Source organism: Protopterus annectens, chromosome 4.part0 (assembly GCF_019279795.1).
Source record: "Protopterus annectens isolate FY-2018-M chromosome 4.part0, PAN1.0, whole genome shotgun sequence".
Taxonomy (NCBI): Eukaryota; Metazoa; Chordata; order Ceratodontiformes; family Protopteridae; genus Protopterus; species Protopterus annectens.
The window spans coordinates 673576908-673595423 of record NC_056733.1 but is presented as its reverse complement, the minus strand read 5'-3'; the positions used below and the strand labels follow the sequence as shown (position 1 = coordinate 673595423).

The 18516-nt window shown below is 37.9% G+C and overlaps 1 protein-coding gene across 1 annotated transcript in view; it reads right to left on the bottom strand.

The window, feature by feature from the left end:
• Positions 1 to 18516, bottom strand: part of GPN3 (GPN-loop GTPase 3) — a 232192-nt gene that overhangs the window by 151094 nt on the left and 62582 nt on the right. The window contains exon 5 of the mRNA XM_044068644.1: positions 1186 to 1301. Within this exon, the coding sequence (XP_043924579.1) occupies positions 1186 to 1301 (116 nt within the window). The remainder of the gene's footprint in view (positions 1 to 1185; positions 1302 to 18516) is intronic.

Sequence of the window (18516 nt, the reverse complement as noted above, 5' to 3'; positions counted from 1 at the left end):
GTCCCTGCTTGACAGAGGTACAGTAAACTAACCTTAAAAGGGCTACCTTCTGTGACCTACTATACAGAGGCACAGTCAACTAATCTAAAAGGGTGGTGAAAGCCAAACACACTCTGGCTAGGCTTATAAATGCCCTAGGGCAGACAGCCTAGTATCAACCTATGAACCTATGTTACACGTCCCTGGCAGAAGTTACACTGGAAGAAATGGAATCCAAAGCATAATCCAAAAGTCATCTTTTTTTTAACTGGGCTCACCAGTTTTGACTTTCACATAATATGAGAGCTATCCATCAGCAAACATACGTGCTTCTCTACATGTGCATGTGTTTATACACACTTGCTCATACCCACAGATGCATATGTATATATGCGTTTATATACATTATGCATGCAAGCACTTCAATGCAAAAAAACTGAGCTCACATATATTTTATATCGTATACAATGTCTCCACACCCACATAGATGGTTGTCTTTTACATGGTTGCATTAAAGCTGCTTGTGGCTCAGCTGCTTGGAGATGAACATCTGCCTGTGCATTTAGAGTGCAAGACACTCAAACACACAGATTTTCTCTCTAAATATACTTTGTCAGAGTAGTGTGCATGTGTAGATTGTATGTATATGTTTGCACTAGTGTGTAAAATACACACACACACACACACACACACACACACACACACACACACACACACACACACACACACACACACACACACACACACACACACAAGCAATCACCCAACCTCACTCCCTGCAAATTCAGTTGCACTGCTGGTATTTTACTAAAAGAGCCTGAGAGATGAGGATTAAGAGATACAAGGGAAATGTTTTTTTAAATTTAATTTAATTTTTTATCTTAGCATATGGTTCTTTAAGGACGTGCAACAAGAAACTAGACACTTAAAATGGTGACTGGAATCTAGGAAAATGAAATTCAAAAAGACAGAAGTCAGAGCGCTAAAGCATAAGATACAGACTTAGTCACACTAATGTGGGACAAAGTGGTGCTAAATATGAAAAAAAGGCTCTTGACTTCTCTCCTCCTGCTACCCTCATTACCCTTGGTATTTTTTCCTTTCCTTGCTAGATTTTTTTTTTTTAATTTCTCAAAGTGCACTCAAAACACTAAGCAAAACAATCATACATTTATTCACTCTCAATTCATACAGCTATAAACTTACTTTTCTATTTCTTTTTTAGCCTTTTTACTTAGTAAGTCCATTTTTGTCATAATATTCATCTGGGGTATCTCTAGAGTCACCATAGCACTGAGGGCTGCCAGTACACCTGAAAGAAACTAAAACACAGAAAATACATTATTTTAAATCAAATAAAACAGATAAATAGAAAAAAAAAACAATGAAAAAATAGTTATAAGAATCTTAAAAGCAAATAGTAGGCATATTTAAATATCTGAAACATACTACACATTTCAGAACAAAAATGCTAATAACTTTGGTTGGTACAATGCATATTTACAGAGTACACATGAATGATCAGAGCACTGGTATTTAAAATTACTGTAAACATGACAACAGGAAATGAGGCTTACTAATTACTTACACAATAAAAACTGAATACGTCTGAGCTGCTTACAGCACAAGAAAGTCCATCAGAAATCTGGCTTTGTATAACTCTTCTGTATAAGATATCCCACAAAGTAAGGTTTACTTAAAAAATCTCACACAGTAAAAGATCAGGATAAAATATCCATAAGGATGTTAAAAAGGGAAGACTTGAGAATGAATATGGTGCAAAGCAGGATAAAGCTCCGACTGTGACCCAAGTGATCCAAAGACAGACTAGTGATCTGGGACTGAGCAAAAGATACTGACTTATCCATCTAGGGGGATGGAGGAAAGTCACTCCGCTACAAAACTGACAGTGCAGAGGCCAAGTGTTGCAGCAGAAAAATGGAGCAAATGCAGGAGGGCCAGGGATAAGTACCCATCAACCTCTGTAGATGGGATAGGAACATAAGCAGGAGCATACATGCCAATGGGTTGGGCACTGTGCAACATCCATTCATTAACTCTGCCAACAAGGTATTAGAGACAAGTAGAAAACCCTGATGGCTGCTTGAATGAATGGACCTCCTGTTCACCAAGGTGAAAGGGATGTTGATGGTTGGTAACACAACAGCGGGAGAAGAATAAACAAGAAAAAAAAAATGGAGGCATTGTTTCAGAAATCTTTATTTACTTACCTGTATTTTATTGACTGGATATAGCATGCAAAAAATATATAACTTATTTATTTGAGAATGGTCAAATAAGAATGTTACAACCATTCTTCAGATAAGACATTAAACTAAGGCCCCATCTGATTGAGCTGGATGTAAAAGATCCAATGGCACATATCAAAAACAGCAGGGATTCATTATTAAAATATACAATATATACATTGTATACAGAAGCTTTTTACATCATATTTACAATTATTTACAACTTGCATAGTTTCATAAAACCAACTTTTTTTTCTTTTAATTCCCTTCACTCCCATTTCTACAAACAAAACCTTTTTTTCTTCAAAATTTCTGACATTATCCATTTCCCATTAAATTTTCTCTCATTCATCCTTTCATTTCAGGCAATCCATATTACATAAAGCAATTTTTCATCTAATCTATCTACATCATTTTGTTTCATATTTTCATAATATCCATATTCTATCATGTCCATATTTATACTTTTGACATGTTTCAATCCTTTTATATTTTGCACACATCTCTTAGCATAACTGATTTACTCTCTTACATTTCAGAAAAACATGTTCAGTAGTCTGTATTTCCCCACAATATGTACAAACTTTTTGCTTATTTTTTTATATGGGCATGTTTGTCTTTACTGGAAGCCTATTTATGTACAATCTCCACAGGAAATGTATACATTCCACATATTTTCACATCTTTTCATTCTTGCTTTTATAGATTTTATTTTCCTTTCTCCCAAATGCTTCCCATGATAAATATAATACATTTTTTCATTACATTTTCATCCCATTCTTTCCTATTTTTTCTATATTACTTAAATCAATTTTCCATAATATTTCCCAATATTTCCCCAATATATTTTCATTTCCATACAAACAATTCCTTTACTTCTTTTAATACATTTAAGTTTTCCCAAATTGCTTTATATTTTACTTCAATTATTTGTATTAGCATTTTTTCTTTTTATTTTATTCCTGTTAATACTTTATATAAATTCTTTGAAGCTATATGCACAATTGGATTTATTAATCCCAAACCTCCTTCAGTTTTTGTAACAAAGAATTCTTTTTAATGGGGTACAATCAAAATCACCATATAAAAGAAAATAACACAGATAATTATTTTTCACATTCCACTGGTACGATAATACACTGGCTAAATGTGCCATCTTACCAAATATTACTTAATTGAATAAACATATTTTTTTCTTATATGCAAGTTTAAATGTTCTCTAAAACATACAAAATGTTCCTTATTTTATGTACCATGTTCTTCCATTGTATCAGTTTTCATGACTATTACTAGGTCATCTGCATAAGAAAACATTACTGGGATCTGAATTCCCTCTGGTGTGCAATATTTAGCCTCCTCCATTGCCAAATTTATCTCACTAACAACTGCATTCATAACTAATGCAAGCACAATGCTACTTGCTGGACATTCTTGTTTGATACCACTTTTAATTTCTATTTTCTCACCTATCCAGTCATTAACTACCAGTGTTTTACTTTACTTCTTTTATACACTGATACAAAAATGTTAACTATTTTATTACTTATATTCTTTTAAAAGTGCCCATAGTACTTCCTGCTGTAGCTTATTCAAACACTTTACTCACATCTACTATTAATATTTTTGTTTCTGATTTTTTATTTATAAGAGAATTGGTAGATAGTGTGATAATCATTGAAAGCTATTGACTCCTTTTTCTTTTATTCCATAAACTGTCTCATTAAGTAGCTTATTAAACTTTGCTTACAAATCTTTTTTTCTATGATCTTCATAAAAATCTTACAATCAAGACTGTTCAACACTAAAGGTCTCCAGTTTTTTATATCTATTCTTTTCCTTTTTTTTTATAAACATTTCATTGTATCCTGTCATCATTCACCCCTTTCTCGAACCACTCATTTAACACCTCTAAAATATATTTTTGCCAAGCTTGCATATCTCTGTATATTCGATAGTCAATTCCATCTAAACCTGACGCTGCTTTTACATTTACTGTTTTCAAAATGTTTCTACTTCTATCACTGCAATCTTTTCTTCCATTCTCTGCCTTCTTTAGTTAATTTTTTAACGTTCCATTTATGTTTCCCTGCAGTTTCACATTTGAAAAAAAGTATTCAAAATGTCTTATTGTCTGTATTATAACTTTTTGCATATTCACTACATTTCCTTCATTGTTCCTTAGTTCTCGTATTACTCTTTTCTTTAACCACTTTAGTTGGATATGGTGCTACTACTACTTTTCTTGCTAGTACAAATATATTTATTTAATTTAAAAAAAATGTTCTTGAATCATTTCATATAATTTTCTTTTTCTAAAAATTACCTATTATGTCTTTAAAGACTTGATTACTAATTTCCTCGTACTTACAACTATCTTGAATTCTTTTTGTCCTTTGCCATTTCAGTACTTCTTTTTTATACTTTTCTTTTAAACTAATCCACCAACTTGTCCAATCTTTATAAAATCTTCTCATGTCTATATGATCCAACCAAAACTGACATATTAGATTCCTTACATAATCATTAAAATCTGCTTAACTGATTCTTTTTATACATCTACCTATTTTTACAAAACCTATTTTCTCTTGAATCTCTATCCAAATTGTTACATGGTCTGAGAAACCTGTAATTTTCACTCCTTTGTGTAATATTTTTTAAACTATCTTAGAAAATAATCAATTTCAGTTCTCAAATTACCCCTTTTGCATTACCAGTGCTCGTTTTCCCTTAAATACATTTTTCTACTTTTAATCAAGTCTGAAATAACCTTTACATCTGCCCATTCTTTTCTCTTATGTCTTAAACCACAGATAAAGTCTCCCACTACTATAATCTGCATATTCAATACATAATCAAGCATTTTTCTAAACATACTTTCTCTGTTTTTATAAAGTGTATGCATAAAGTGTGATCACCCTGTACAGCTGGTTCTTCCATCTTATATCTACTATTAACATTCTCCCTAATACTAATGTGCAATCCAAAATGTCTACACATTCTTTACAAAAAATTGCTATGCCTGAGCATTTTCTCCCATATTGCATGTAACCTTACCTTCCCGTAACCTATTTACTTGTATTCTTTCTTCCTCTGTTAGGTCTATCAATATTATACTATCCATATCTAACAACTGACACCATTCCAACATTCTTAACCTTCGTTGAGCATTCTTTATACTATTCACATTTATGGCTAGGATTGTCTCTCACGTTTCTATTTTTTTCATCCTGTTCATTTTTTGTTTCCTCCGATCCCTATTTAAATTTGTACCATCTTTCACTCATTTCCCAATAGAATTTCTTTTACTTTTAACTCTTATCCATTTATCTTATCTTTCAATACTTGAATTACTTAATTCTTCTTCTATCGCTTCTTCTTTTTCCTCTCATATATTATTTTATTTCCACCCTTATATGTTCAATTCCATTTTCTTTTTGCGACTCTTCTATGTTACCTACTAAAATAATCTCTCTTTCCTGTTCTACCTTTGTTTCCTGTGTATGATTCTCTTTAACATTATAGTCCATCCATGAATGTCCTACTTTTTCACACTTTATACATTTCTGCTCATATTTTTTTCACTTCCTGTCCAACTTTACCACAAACAAAATATTTCTTTATGTCACAATTATTAAATGGTCATTTTTACCACAAAAAAAAAAGTCTTTGGTTGACCTCAGTATTTAACCAATCCCTTATTCCCCACCACATTATACTGGACAAATGTATTATTTTGCCATTTTGCATTTGCAATATAACACCACATTCCCATCCCCAGTCCATAAACCTCAACTGTCATAAATCTTTGCAATGCCCATTACAGCTCTACACACCGTTATTAAGCAGTCTTTTAAATTGTCTTTTTCAACTTCAGTATGAAACTGTATGAATATTCTTTGTTGCTTCTTTATTATATGCTTCCACAACATACAAGTTCCAAGAATTTTCATTCATTCTTTTTTCATACTGTTCTAAGAATTTTTCCATATACTGTGCTGCCTCAAAAATGTCACAAAAAGTATGTTTGTTAATACAACTAAATGCTTTTACCTCTCCGGGTTCAATACCCAGGGGTGAAATGATGCTAACCCATACTTCATACCTGTCAAGTTCCTTTTCTGTTTTGGTACTTATCCTTACTTGATGCTTTCGTCTTACTTCGGTTTTCTTCTCTTCTAGCACATTCTCTTACTATTTGTGCATATGATTTCTTTTCTTCCTTCTTTATTTCGTGACCTTCTTGTATTCTGTCCATTATTTCACCCCACAGCACTGCCTTTTCACTTTCCAGTTTATTCCGCTCAATTAGTTCTTTCAAATTAACATCACACAACCCCCCTGACTGAAGGGTTGTAACAACACACACAGGTGTTGTAGAATCTGTTGCAAACAAATTTTGTTAAAATAACTCCTACAAATCCGTAATACCTACTTAGACTCCTCCTTTTTGCCTTTTAACCAATTCTTTTTCTCCCTTCTCTTCACTCTGCTTAACCTCCAATTCATTAACATATTCTACTGTTCGATTATTTATTTTGTTTATTTATTTTACATTTGTTGACAGGGCTAGTCTATCTGGATATATGTCCATTTTTAGTAGATGCCCGGGGAGATAAGCTCCGATGAAAAACAATGTCAAAATCAACAGCTCTACTCGTATCCAATACCTGAAAAATACCTGCTTCCTCCTCCATGTTTGATTTTCAGCTTCCTGCTTTTCCTGAGCCGTCTATGCACCCAGATCGGAAGACGGGAAGTGTAACAATGAATTGAGTCCCTGAACAAAAGAGTAGGGGAAGTTACCTGATGCCCTGGTCAAAATTCTTCCCCTAGTAGTATAAATACCACCTCAGGTCTTAACCCGAATAGAGGCTACTAACTTAGTGGGACTAACCCAGTCAACAAATAATTACTAACTAAATAAATAAATGAAAACATAAATAAAAGAAAACATCTTTTGAATGAAGTACAAAAGCTTTATTTCTGAAAGGTATTTTTCAAAGCATAACTCATTATATAAATTACCACAGTTGCCCCTGACTGGACAAACTTAGAATTTCACAAAGTGATTAACTGCTTTAGGCAACAGCTATACTGTGCAGCATCATCTAGACTGGAGAACATGGATCACAGGTTGCACACTGTATCAGGGCTAGCCACTTAGTGCGAAAACTGCCTCAAAAAGTGATTTGGTCATGTTGACTAATACTGCCAAAAAATGGGAAAGGGTATTTGCTAGTGAGAAGTGGGTTGAGGACTCAGCCTTCTTCATCCTAAGACAGGTATCCATGTTAACAGTGGGAGTGGCCTGTGTCTCTCTACTGGCCAGTGTGCGCCCATGGTCAATAAATCACTTTGTGGCCTGCTTCCAGTTGCCTGGCCTGGGTCATCTGGCATTGTTCTGTTAAATTAAAGCTAGACATAAATAAATCAGCTCACCACAAATGAACTACAGTGATGTTCAGCAAAGAGATGAATGAAGACCAGCAACAGTTAGGCATGACTGTTAGAAAGTAGAAGACTGCCACTGAAATTGAGAAAGATGGTGACACAACACTCCAACCCTATGCAGAAAATGCAAAAAAGGGGGTTGATGAATTAACTGCAAAATCAAATTCTAGCACTTAGCACTGCAACACACAAATACGTCAATCTGCACTGTGATAAACTGAATCATATGTGTAAGACATTAGAAAAAAAAGGCCTTAATGTTTAAATGATCACTTGCTCCTTCTACCCCTCTATTCAGCAAAGGGATTCCTGTGTTTACTGTTATTAGTAAAGTAGGAATTGTCGTTCAGACTGAATAATCTGTCTCAGCTAATCATTCTGGCAGACAAGTCAAATCTTGTTATTTCAGATGCTTTATGCCGTTTTAAACACTCACAGGAAAAGTGCAGCTATTGGTCTGGAAAATCCAATACCCTAGTTTACCAGATAATTTGGACTAATATGTTCATGGTCAGTTCTCATAAAACATCTTATCATTCTCCCTTAATGGGAAAAGCCATCATATAATGGCAGAAAAAATAGCCATTTTCTTACTTTAGTAACTCAACAGCAAAATACCCTAATTATTCAGTTTTTCCTCATATTTCAAAAACGATAACTTGTAGTTAATCTAATTAGGTCAACAAATTATAATTAAGCTCTGTAACAATAACAGGGCACCTCTACTTAATCTCCCTATATTAGCAGATTGATTATGCAAGGTTATGCAAGGACATGGTATTTTTACCCTGCAACACTAGGTTAGCCATAATGAGCTATAAAGTGAGAGGCAAAAAATCAAAAAATACCAAGACATGCAGGTAGAAATTGGAGCAATATGGAATAAAGAAACCCAGAGAGTTTCAACAAAAGCAGGAGCAACAGGGCTAATAACGCACACAAATTTTCAAGTATACTTAAACATGCTACCAATACACAACTCCATATGAAGTGCAGGAGTACTTTCGTTGTGGTACTGAAAATATCACTTTTGGCATGCATCAAAACTGAAGCAATGCTTTTAATTGCACCATGAACTCAAGAAATGGGACCATTGCTATCACTGTTTTAGAAACTCATTTGGAGAAAGAAAAAAAAAGCCTGTTTTCAGAGGAGACGCAAGAAGAAATGCTCCACTGTAACAAAAGTAAAACACAAGTCCAAAGATGCAAAGCTATTAGAAAAAGACGGTCAAATATCCGTATATACACAGTTCTTCTTCCAACATAAAAACTCTTATATAAAACAAAAAAATATATAGTACAATAAATAAAAAATAAATTACAGGTTATCAAACACTAGGTAAAATAATTTTAGATTAAAATGTGCTCAGCAAATTTAACACCAAAATAAACAATTCTATGTATTACCCAGCACTGTGTACTATAAAGCCCTGACAACAGCCCAACTTTGATTAGGGGCCCAGACACCAGAAAAGCTGGCTGAGGGATAGTAGCAAGCATCTCTGGGTAAAAGTGGTGTGGTTCAAACTGCATATATCAAACTACTGGAAGTGATGAAGTTCCAGGCCTTAACTGGGGATATGGGCTTTACCAAGCCAGTGGCAGTAGCCATACACAGTGATAGTAGCAGCAGCATGTTGGGGAGGGCACAGTATGACCTCTCTGTGATGCAGTTACTCAAATAAGCCACTACGACAGTGTTAGGGCCCAATTAAAATGCCCTCATTGCTCATACACAGTTAAATGTGAGGGAAAATTTAAAACACCTCGATGGCTGCCAGAATGATGGTCTTCTCCTGTCACCTTCCATCTCTGCACCTAAGATACCCCAAGTGCCTCGAAAACAGGCTCAAAGTCAGGAGGAGAGAGGCATAGAAGCAAACCTCACCTAGAAACTAATTCTATTTATATTCCTCAAACATTTCTACTGTCTAAAGATTTTGAGTGAACATATCACAAGATTAAAGTTCACTAGACATCAAGACAATGTGAGCAAGAATGAGATACCAACATGGACAACTTCACAGACAAGTCCCAAACTTTATTTTAATCCAAAAATAAGCATAAAACGCATTAATTTTGTCACTGCGTTTTTCGTTCCTAAAAACTGAGACTTCCTCAAATCCTAATCCAGAACCCATAACTCCATCCTTCTAAGTTCTCTCACAAATGGGATAAATTAAAAATGTAATTAAAAGTTAATTCATCTAATTGACCTATTCCTAGACAGTAAACCAGTAAGAGTATTTCTTAAGTTCTAACAATGAACAATATACCATACACTAAAAGCATTACTGTGAATATTGTTATAAACAGTCCTTAGTAAAGAGAACAATAAACAAAAAATCTATTAGTATTAATAGTAAACATAGTAGATGAAATCAGAACATCACCAGTAGATATTCCTAAAGTCATACTTAAAAAAAACAATATACCGTAATCCAACAAATGGCAGAATATATGTTAAAAGGCTCAGTTTAAAATTAAAATTCTTATAAGCATCCGATTTGACTAAAACAAAACTCACTCTGAAATCATTCCATGTTATAATGCAGTGCTACCCTTCATGACTAAAATCTGAAATGCAAATATAGCTGCCTTCGGCTTGATGTTGTGAACATAATATATTCAGATAATAAAAATATTTAAAATGATAAAAAATGTTATACATAAATGGAAAAAGAAAAAAACGTACAAGAGACAATTTCCATTAAAAAAAAAAAAAAAAAACATTTTGCCACAATTACAATCTAGCTGCTCTAAAACTGGCACTAGAGATATATTTTCATTCAATCCAGGAGATTCACTGGCCTATAAAACTACTTGCAAGTATGTCTCCCTATAGTCAAATTTTTCTTCCCACATGCCACCCCTATTATTCCACAATATAGGCTCCCATACGAAAAAGAAGAATTTTGCATTTTTACGACAGTATTTGTATAAAGCACAATTCCTATTTAGAGTTCTAATATTATAATAATGTTCATAAATATGCATTTTTAAGGCCTTTCGGTTTTACCTACATCTCTACTAGGAATGTAGATACAATCATTGTTGCATATACATACACTGAGTGCACCTGCCACATTTGTAAGTACCTTTCTTCATTTTCCCTTTACCATGATAAATATTGTATGTGAAGTTGTTCTATCTCGCCGTTCATTCTTTACTGATGGGTTCGGAGCCGACCAAGTCGGCCAATTGCAAAGCTCGAGGTCTTCAAATAGCTCGAGAGGTTCTGCATTAGCTCAGGCCAGTAAAACTGCTTTTTTCATTATTACTTAAAAATTTTTGATAGATAGTCTAAGGTTTAGTAGAGTTTTAGAAAGCTCTTGTAGCTTTTGGGTGTGTTTACCTACTTAATCCCTTCCCAGTATACTTTAAAAATTTCTAGTTGGCCTCTTGTTTTGGCCTAGTTTAAAATCCTTTCTCCTTATTTATGTGTGTGTATATATATATATATATATATATATATATATATATATATATATATATATATATATATATATATATATATATACATATATATTACAGTGTGTTTTATTCAGTGACCTTTTGTCACAAGTTATTCCTATTTCTTAGATAGTTATATTTATTGCTAGTGTGTGTTCAGCCTTAAATTTTTTTCAGATAGGCTTAGCAGTGGATTACTGCTGAAGCTTGCAGTTGACAGCATCTTGTTATATATTAGATACGGCTTGTTGGGTCTCTTAGCAGCTATCTTCTTTTATTGCATAGTCTGCTTAGAATTTTTTGTTGTGTGCTTTAGATAGACTTTTTCTGTCACTTTACTTTTATATTACTATACTCTATGTGTGTGTGTGTGTGTGTGTGAGTGTGTGACTTTGCCTGATTTTATTAAGGCTTGTGTGAATAACTACTGTTAAGTTTTTCTGTGGTGACAGTAATTTTTCTCTGATTATTACGGCTGACCAAGACAAACATCCTAAATCTGGCTTTAAGAAATGCCCCAAATGTGGCCAAAAGATGTCTGTCTGTTACAGACAGCCACATAAAATTGTGTATATTGTCTAGGAGCCCTGCATTTGCAGGACAGCTGTGCTACATGCCATTCTTTTTCCTCAAGGGTCCTACAGGAAAGGAAATGAAAACTGACTGACAGAGGGTTGTCAAAATCATCATTTCAAGAAGCTCTGAGCGACCATGATGGATCCAGCAAGTCCTCAAAGTCTTTTAAGACTTTGGACTCTAAGAAATCTTCAGCTTTGGCTCCACTGCCATCGGAACAGACAGTCTTTACCTTTTGGAGCCGATCCCCAGTCCTGGAACCAGTGTCCGAAGCTCCTAAAAGTCAGTTACTACAGTCGGTACCACCTTTGGTGCGCTCTTCTCAGTCCTCTATAAGCCTTTCAGATCTGGATGCGGATTGTGTGGTGCAGAAGCTGTTATCAGCACCGGCCTTGGCAAAAATTTTATCGGCTTCGACCCAGATGGCTTTGGAGCTGAAGACCCTTACACTAGCTCAATCTATTCCTCCTCCGAGCCATACTTGTCCTTCGGAGCTGGAGGAGTTGGACCTGTTGATAGTGTAACCCTCGGAGCAGACACCCGTTCCAGTGTCTTCGACTCCATGCCCTCTGACGTCCTTGGTGCCGTTCGAGGACTCTAGGAGCCGACACTCTGGTCGGGTTCAGGGAGGATAGTCGGACCGACTTGTCGGTACCAACTCTGCCTCTCGGGGCTTCGGCTCGAATGAGCTCGGCTCCTACCTCTGGTTCGGAGCCCACTGTCCCGATGCTGAGAGTTTCAACGGTTTCTTTGGATCAGTCGGATCCCTAGCATCGTAGCAGGGGTGCTTTCGAAGCCATGAGGAGAGTTATGTCTCCTAGGACATCCTCTACCTCAGGTCTGACCTCCCCCTCCCCTAAAGCACCTGTGGTTGCTTCTGCCTCATACATCCTGACCAAGCGTAGAGACCCGGAGCCTCAGGAAGCCCCATTGGGTGACCCTTGCTCTTCCGAGACCTCACCAGAAGCTCCCACTGATTAGGTTCTCTGGAAGAGATTGTGAAAGAGGAAACATCTAGACTCCCCTCAGGAGTCTATAACATCGGATACTGACTTAGATGCATCAGAAGGGTCCCCACAGACCCCTCTCTGAAGATATCGCATTTGCTGATACTTGAAATCCTTAAGCAGACAAATGACTGGCAGTTCACAAGCCCTACTGAGGATGAGTCAGTTCTCCTGAAGGCTTTCGGGTCTCAGCCCTCCACCTCTTGGGCGTCTCTGCCTTTCGATGAGCTAATGCAGCTAGTCTCATAAAAGGCGTGGGAGTCTCCGGATACTTTGGAGCCTGTCCCTAGGAGGCCTAATAAGTTAATTTCTGCCCCATTTGACAAATCATTCTTAACAAAAGGTGTTCTTGTTGATGCCATGGTGGTGGCGACAGCCACCAAAAAGGAAATGTCTGAAACTTCCTCATCTATCCATCCTCCTAACAGAGAATCCGGGATCATGGACAGATATGGGAAGCGCATGTTTAGTTCAGCGACTTTTGCTCTTCTTCGCTCAACTATTTAACACATTTTACCAGGTTACAAAGAGATCTCCTTAAAGAGCTAGGAGATACTCTTCAGGGTACACTAGCTGCAGGAGCTACCAACAAAGATGCCGCCCAGCTTGCTAATCTCAGTTCTACAGTCAACTCATCCATGCGTCTCATCTCATATGCCGCCGATGGAACGAGTAGGGCAGCGGGTACAGGAGTTGCTCTTAGGAGACACTCCTGGATGCGCTTGTGTTCCTTTATGAAGCCCTTCAAGTCATCCTTCATCAATACTCCCTTTGACGGCTTGCCCCTTTTTGGGCCTAAAGTGAAGGAAATCTTAACCAGGTGTGAACAGGATGGAAATACACTGTCTGCCGGAGTCCGTTTTCCAGCTCTACTGGTCCCTACCCTTAGGGTCAAAGGGGAGGAAAAATGTGGTTCTGAAAAGCCCAAGGAGCCTTTCAGGACACACGTTGTGAACCCTCCCTCCAGAGGCAGAGGAGAGGGCAATAACGGAAGATGCCGCTCTTGCGGCAGAGGGAGGTCTGCAACACCAGGGCAACAGAAATCACTTCTCTAGGAAGCCCTACCAGTGCTCCTGACAGGAAGGCTGACTGCCCTGCTCTGGAGGCAGTCAGGGGTCGCTTATCTTTGTATCCAGACAGCTGGCTCAAAATAACAAAAAAGACAGCTGGGTACAAAGTATCATTTCAAGAGGATACTTCATCCCATTCACCACACCCCCTCTTCCCATAAGAAAAATCCTGGATGTTCCACCCAGTTACAGGGAACAGGCAACAATAGAGGTCCAAACGTTGCTAAGAAAAAGAGTCATGCAACCAGTCCCAGGAGACCAGACAGGATCTAGAACTTACTCAAGATTCTTTTTGGTTCCAAAGAAGATGGGGGACTGAAGACCCATATTGGACCTCAGCAGACTGAACCAATACGTAAAGAAAGAGAAGTTACAGATGGTCACGCTTCAGTCTATACTTCCCTTCTTAGGGAAAGACAATTGGATGTGCTCAATAGATCTCAAGGATGCGTACTACCACATAAAAATGGCCAGACCATCCAGGGATCATCTGCGCTTCCAGCTGGGAGCCAATTATTACCAGTTTCGAGCCCTGCCCTTTGGTCTCACTACAGCCCCCAGAGTGTTCACCAAATGCATGGCAGGGGTCACGGCTCACCTGAGGCATCTAGGATGCCAGGTGTTTCTGTACTTAGACGACTGGCTCCTTACCGCCACCACCAGGCATCAACTCAATTCATTCAGGCCAGGGAGTCCACTCTGTCACTCTGCAATCAACTGGGCATTACAATCAGCTCAGAAAAATCTGCCTTGTCACCATCGCAGCATATCGTTTTTATCGGGACAGAGCTGGACACCACCACCACCACACTAAGGCTTCCATTAGAAAGAGTCTTTGTCCTCAGCATGTCAGCGTTCTGATATCCGAAGACAGAGCACCAGCATCAGAAGTTCTGAAATTATTAGGCATGATGGCAGCAGTGATTCTAGCCATACCACTAGCTCGTATGCACATGTGGATGCTACAATGCCTGTTGTTCACTCAATGGTCTTACCAAGAGCTTCCCATGTCTCACACAATAATGATTACAAATTCCTGCAAAAAGGATCTTCAATGGTGGTTGACCTCACTTCATGTCACAACAGGACGCCCATTTGTGCTACCCCCTCCAGCGGCCACAGTGACCACGGACGCTTCCCTGATAGGGTGGGGGGGCATTTTCAGGGAAAGACAGCCCAAGGCACATGGATCGATCAAAAGACATATCAACGTACTGGAGATGAGAGCGGTACTTCTGGCATTGTTACTTTCAGGACTCTCTTCCTCTGGGTACAACTGCAATTCAGACAGACATGTTGGTGGTCTGGTATTTGAACAAACAAGGAGGAACCAGGTCCTACCCCCTTTGTCACGAGGCTCTAAGAGTATGGCAGTGAGCTGTTTCCACCCTGCAATTTTGGTTGGCAATGCACATCCCGGGGAAATCCAACATGATAGCAGACAAGCTGAGCAGGGCAATCTTGTTGCCCCACGAGTGGTCCCTCAAGCAACAAATAGTGGACAGGATTTTCCGCAGGTGGGGCCAGCCTTGCTGCGACCTCTTTTAACAGCCACATGAACACTAAATGCAGAAACTACTTTGCCCTGATTGCCCCTCTGGGACAAGCCCCAAGGGACGCACTCGTACATGACTGGCCTCCGGGTCTCCTCCAAGCATTTCCACTGATCTCACTGATATCCAAGGTTCTACAGAAAGCAAAGACCCTGGGAAGGACCATCACTCTCATAGCCCCTCATTGGCCTCGTCAGATTTGGTTCCCCTTCCTTCGACTTCATCTTTTGGAGGACCCTTGGATTCTGGACCCAGTTCCAGACCTTCTGACACACTCGTCAGGGGAACTTCATCCCTCTCTGCAGTCTCTGAAGCTGACAGCTTGGCTGCTCCAATTCCCATCATAGCCAGATTCCATAACCTTTCCAATGAGACAAAGCTAATTCTTTTATCCTCTCATAAATCTTCTACGAGGAAACTATATCTTAGCAAATGGAAAAAAATTTCTATTTGGGCCTCTAAAAACAATACTGATCCTTACCAAGCCCGTATGGCCTCTATTTTATAGTTCTTGACTATTATTTTCAACAAAGGAGCTGCAGCAGCAACAGTTCATGTTCAACTGACTGCTATTTCTAATTTTCATCTTGGATTCGAAGGACTGAATATGTCACACAAGTTATCCAAAGCCTTTCTCAAAGGGACCTCTCATATTAGGCCACCTGTGAAATCTCCGTATTCTCCATGGAATCTAAATTTTATGCTTTCTCGCATAATTCTTCTGCCATTTGAACCAGCTTCCTCATGTGACCTCAAATTTCTGTCCTGGAAAACCATCTTTTTAGTAGCTATTACTTCTGCCCGCAGAGTGTCAGAGCCTCCTCAGGCTTTATCCATCAAGCCTCTATTTGATATTCCATGCTAAACCCCTCATTCTCGCCCAAAGTTTGCAATGAAACCAATCTCAACCAAATTATTGATTTGCCAGTCTTCTTTCCCAACCATTCAAACAATTTAGAGTACATACTGCACAAATGATGTTCACGAACAGCTCAGATTTTATTTGGATAGAACAAAAGATTTCAGGAAATCAGACCAGCTTTTTGCTTCATTTTCAAACTCCAGGAAAGGTAAACCAGTGGCTAAAACTCTTTCAAAATGGTTATCTGACTGTATTACCTTTGCTTATTCAGCTGCTAAAATGCCTTTACAGCATACAATTAAGGCTCAGTTAACCAGAGCTGTTTCTACTTACTCTGCCTTTTCTGCCAGACTTCCTACTGATAACATCTGTGCAGCAGCCACTTGGTCAAAATCTCATGCCTTTATCACTCATTACAAAGTTGACAAGGCCTCCGGGGACAGGACCTCCTTTGGCACCAGGGTCCTGAGAAATATACTCACGTGAGCCACCCGGGGTTGATGATGCTTGGGATGCTACCAATCAGTAAAGAATGAATGGCGAGATAGAACAACTTTACATAAAGAAGTTATGTACTTACCATAACGTTCCATGTTAGTTGGTCATCTCGCCTTCATTCTTATGTCTCTCCCTCCTACCCCCTCTCCTGGGCTGCTAGATGTCAGAGATGCTGGATTCCATCCTGGTTGCTCAATCCATCTACACCTTTCTCTTGGGAGTGAAAGAATGACATATGGTATTATTATACACAGGAAAAAAGATCTGAGGTAACTCCAGGTGCATCATGGGATAGGGACTTGGCCTCGAGCTATTTAAAGACCTCGAGCTTTGCAATTGGCCGACTCTGAGCCAAAGGATCGGCTCTGAACCCATCAGTAAAGAATGAAGGCAAGATGAACAACTCACATGGAACGTTATGGTAAGTACATCATTTCTTTTTTTCCTTTGCTCCATCACTTCCTTTAAATAAGGGCCTTTTTTATAAATAAATTGAATAGGCTCTTTAAACAAATTATCCACATCAGTGAAACTCCTAAAAAGTTACAAATACTTCTTTGTAGTATCCTTAATAGTAGTTGCATCCTTGTTGTAACCCAAAATAAAGGCACCTTTGTGCTCCTTAGTGTTTTCCCTCTTGTTCTCACCTCCATTATTTGTATTGAGTATCTTATCTAATAATACTTCTTACTTTCCCAATATAGGGAAAAAAATCTATCTTTTCTACCCTCCCTTACTTCACTGAGGACTTCTTCTATTAATCTTTCCAGGTATCTTCTTTCCAAAAACATTTTTTTAATGATACTACATTCTACTAAGTAGTCTTCATCTTCCAAAGTCATTCTAGAGACCCTAATTAGTTGACCCTTTACTATATTCCACTTCTGCTTATATGGGTGGGCACTTGTAAAATATAGGTATGAGTTTGAGAAAGTTGGTAAATTTAAACTTCTGCTTATTGTGCATTTTATGTACAGTAATAGCCAAGCAATCAGTCTTTGATCTATCCATTTTATACGCAAGATTTAAAAAGTTAGCAGACTGTTCCATATATTCAATAAATTCCTTTAGTTTCTCTTGTATGCCATTCCAAAAAATACATGTCATGCAGAAATCATTTATATAGACTCCAACATTTTACATAGGGGGAATTAAAGTATTTTTTCTCCCATATCTGGAGTAAAATATTAGCATACGTAGGGGCACTTGTGCCCACAGCCACTCCATTTATTTGTTTGTAAAATTCCCATTCAAAAGTTATAAAAGTACTTTGGAGTAGCGTTGTCGCCTCACAGTTAGAAGTTGCCTGTTCGATTCTCAGAGCGTCTTCTGTGTGGCGACATGCGTGAATGGGCGTTCCTTCGTTGAAGGTTGTGCATTAGGCCCGGCAAGCCAGCACGTCAAAATCTGACAATCATTAGCGGACCGGAGTTCTGCTGTGGCGACCCCTAACCGGGAAAAGCCGAAAGAAACAAACAAACTAATTCCATGAATTCAATAAGCACTCTAAATTCTTCAAAACTAACTGTACCCATATCTCCAATAGCTTTATCAAACCATTTTAATCCTATTTTGTGTGGGATAATACAGAAAAGGTCAGCATCAATAGTGACATAAATAGTGTTTTCTTTATATATTGTAAAACACAAGTGTCCAATAGGAAGGTAACTGGAATAAAAAGCTGAACCATGACAAAAGTAAAATCCTCTTAATGCAAAATGGTGAGCGCTCACCATTTTGTATTACAATAAGATAATTTTACTTTGTAGTGGTTCAGCTTTTTATTCCAGTTAGCTTCCTATTGGGCACTTGTGTT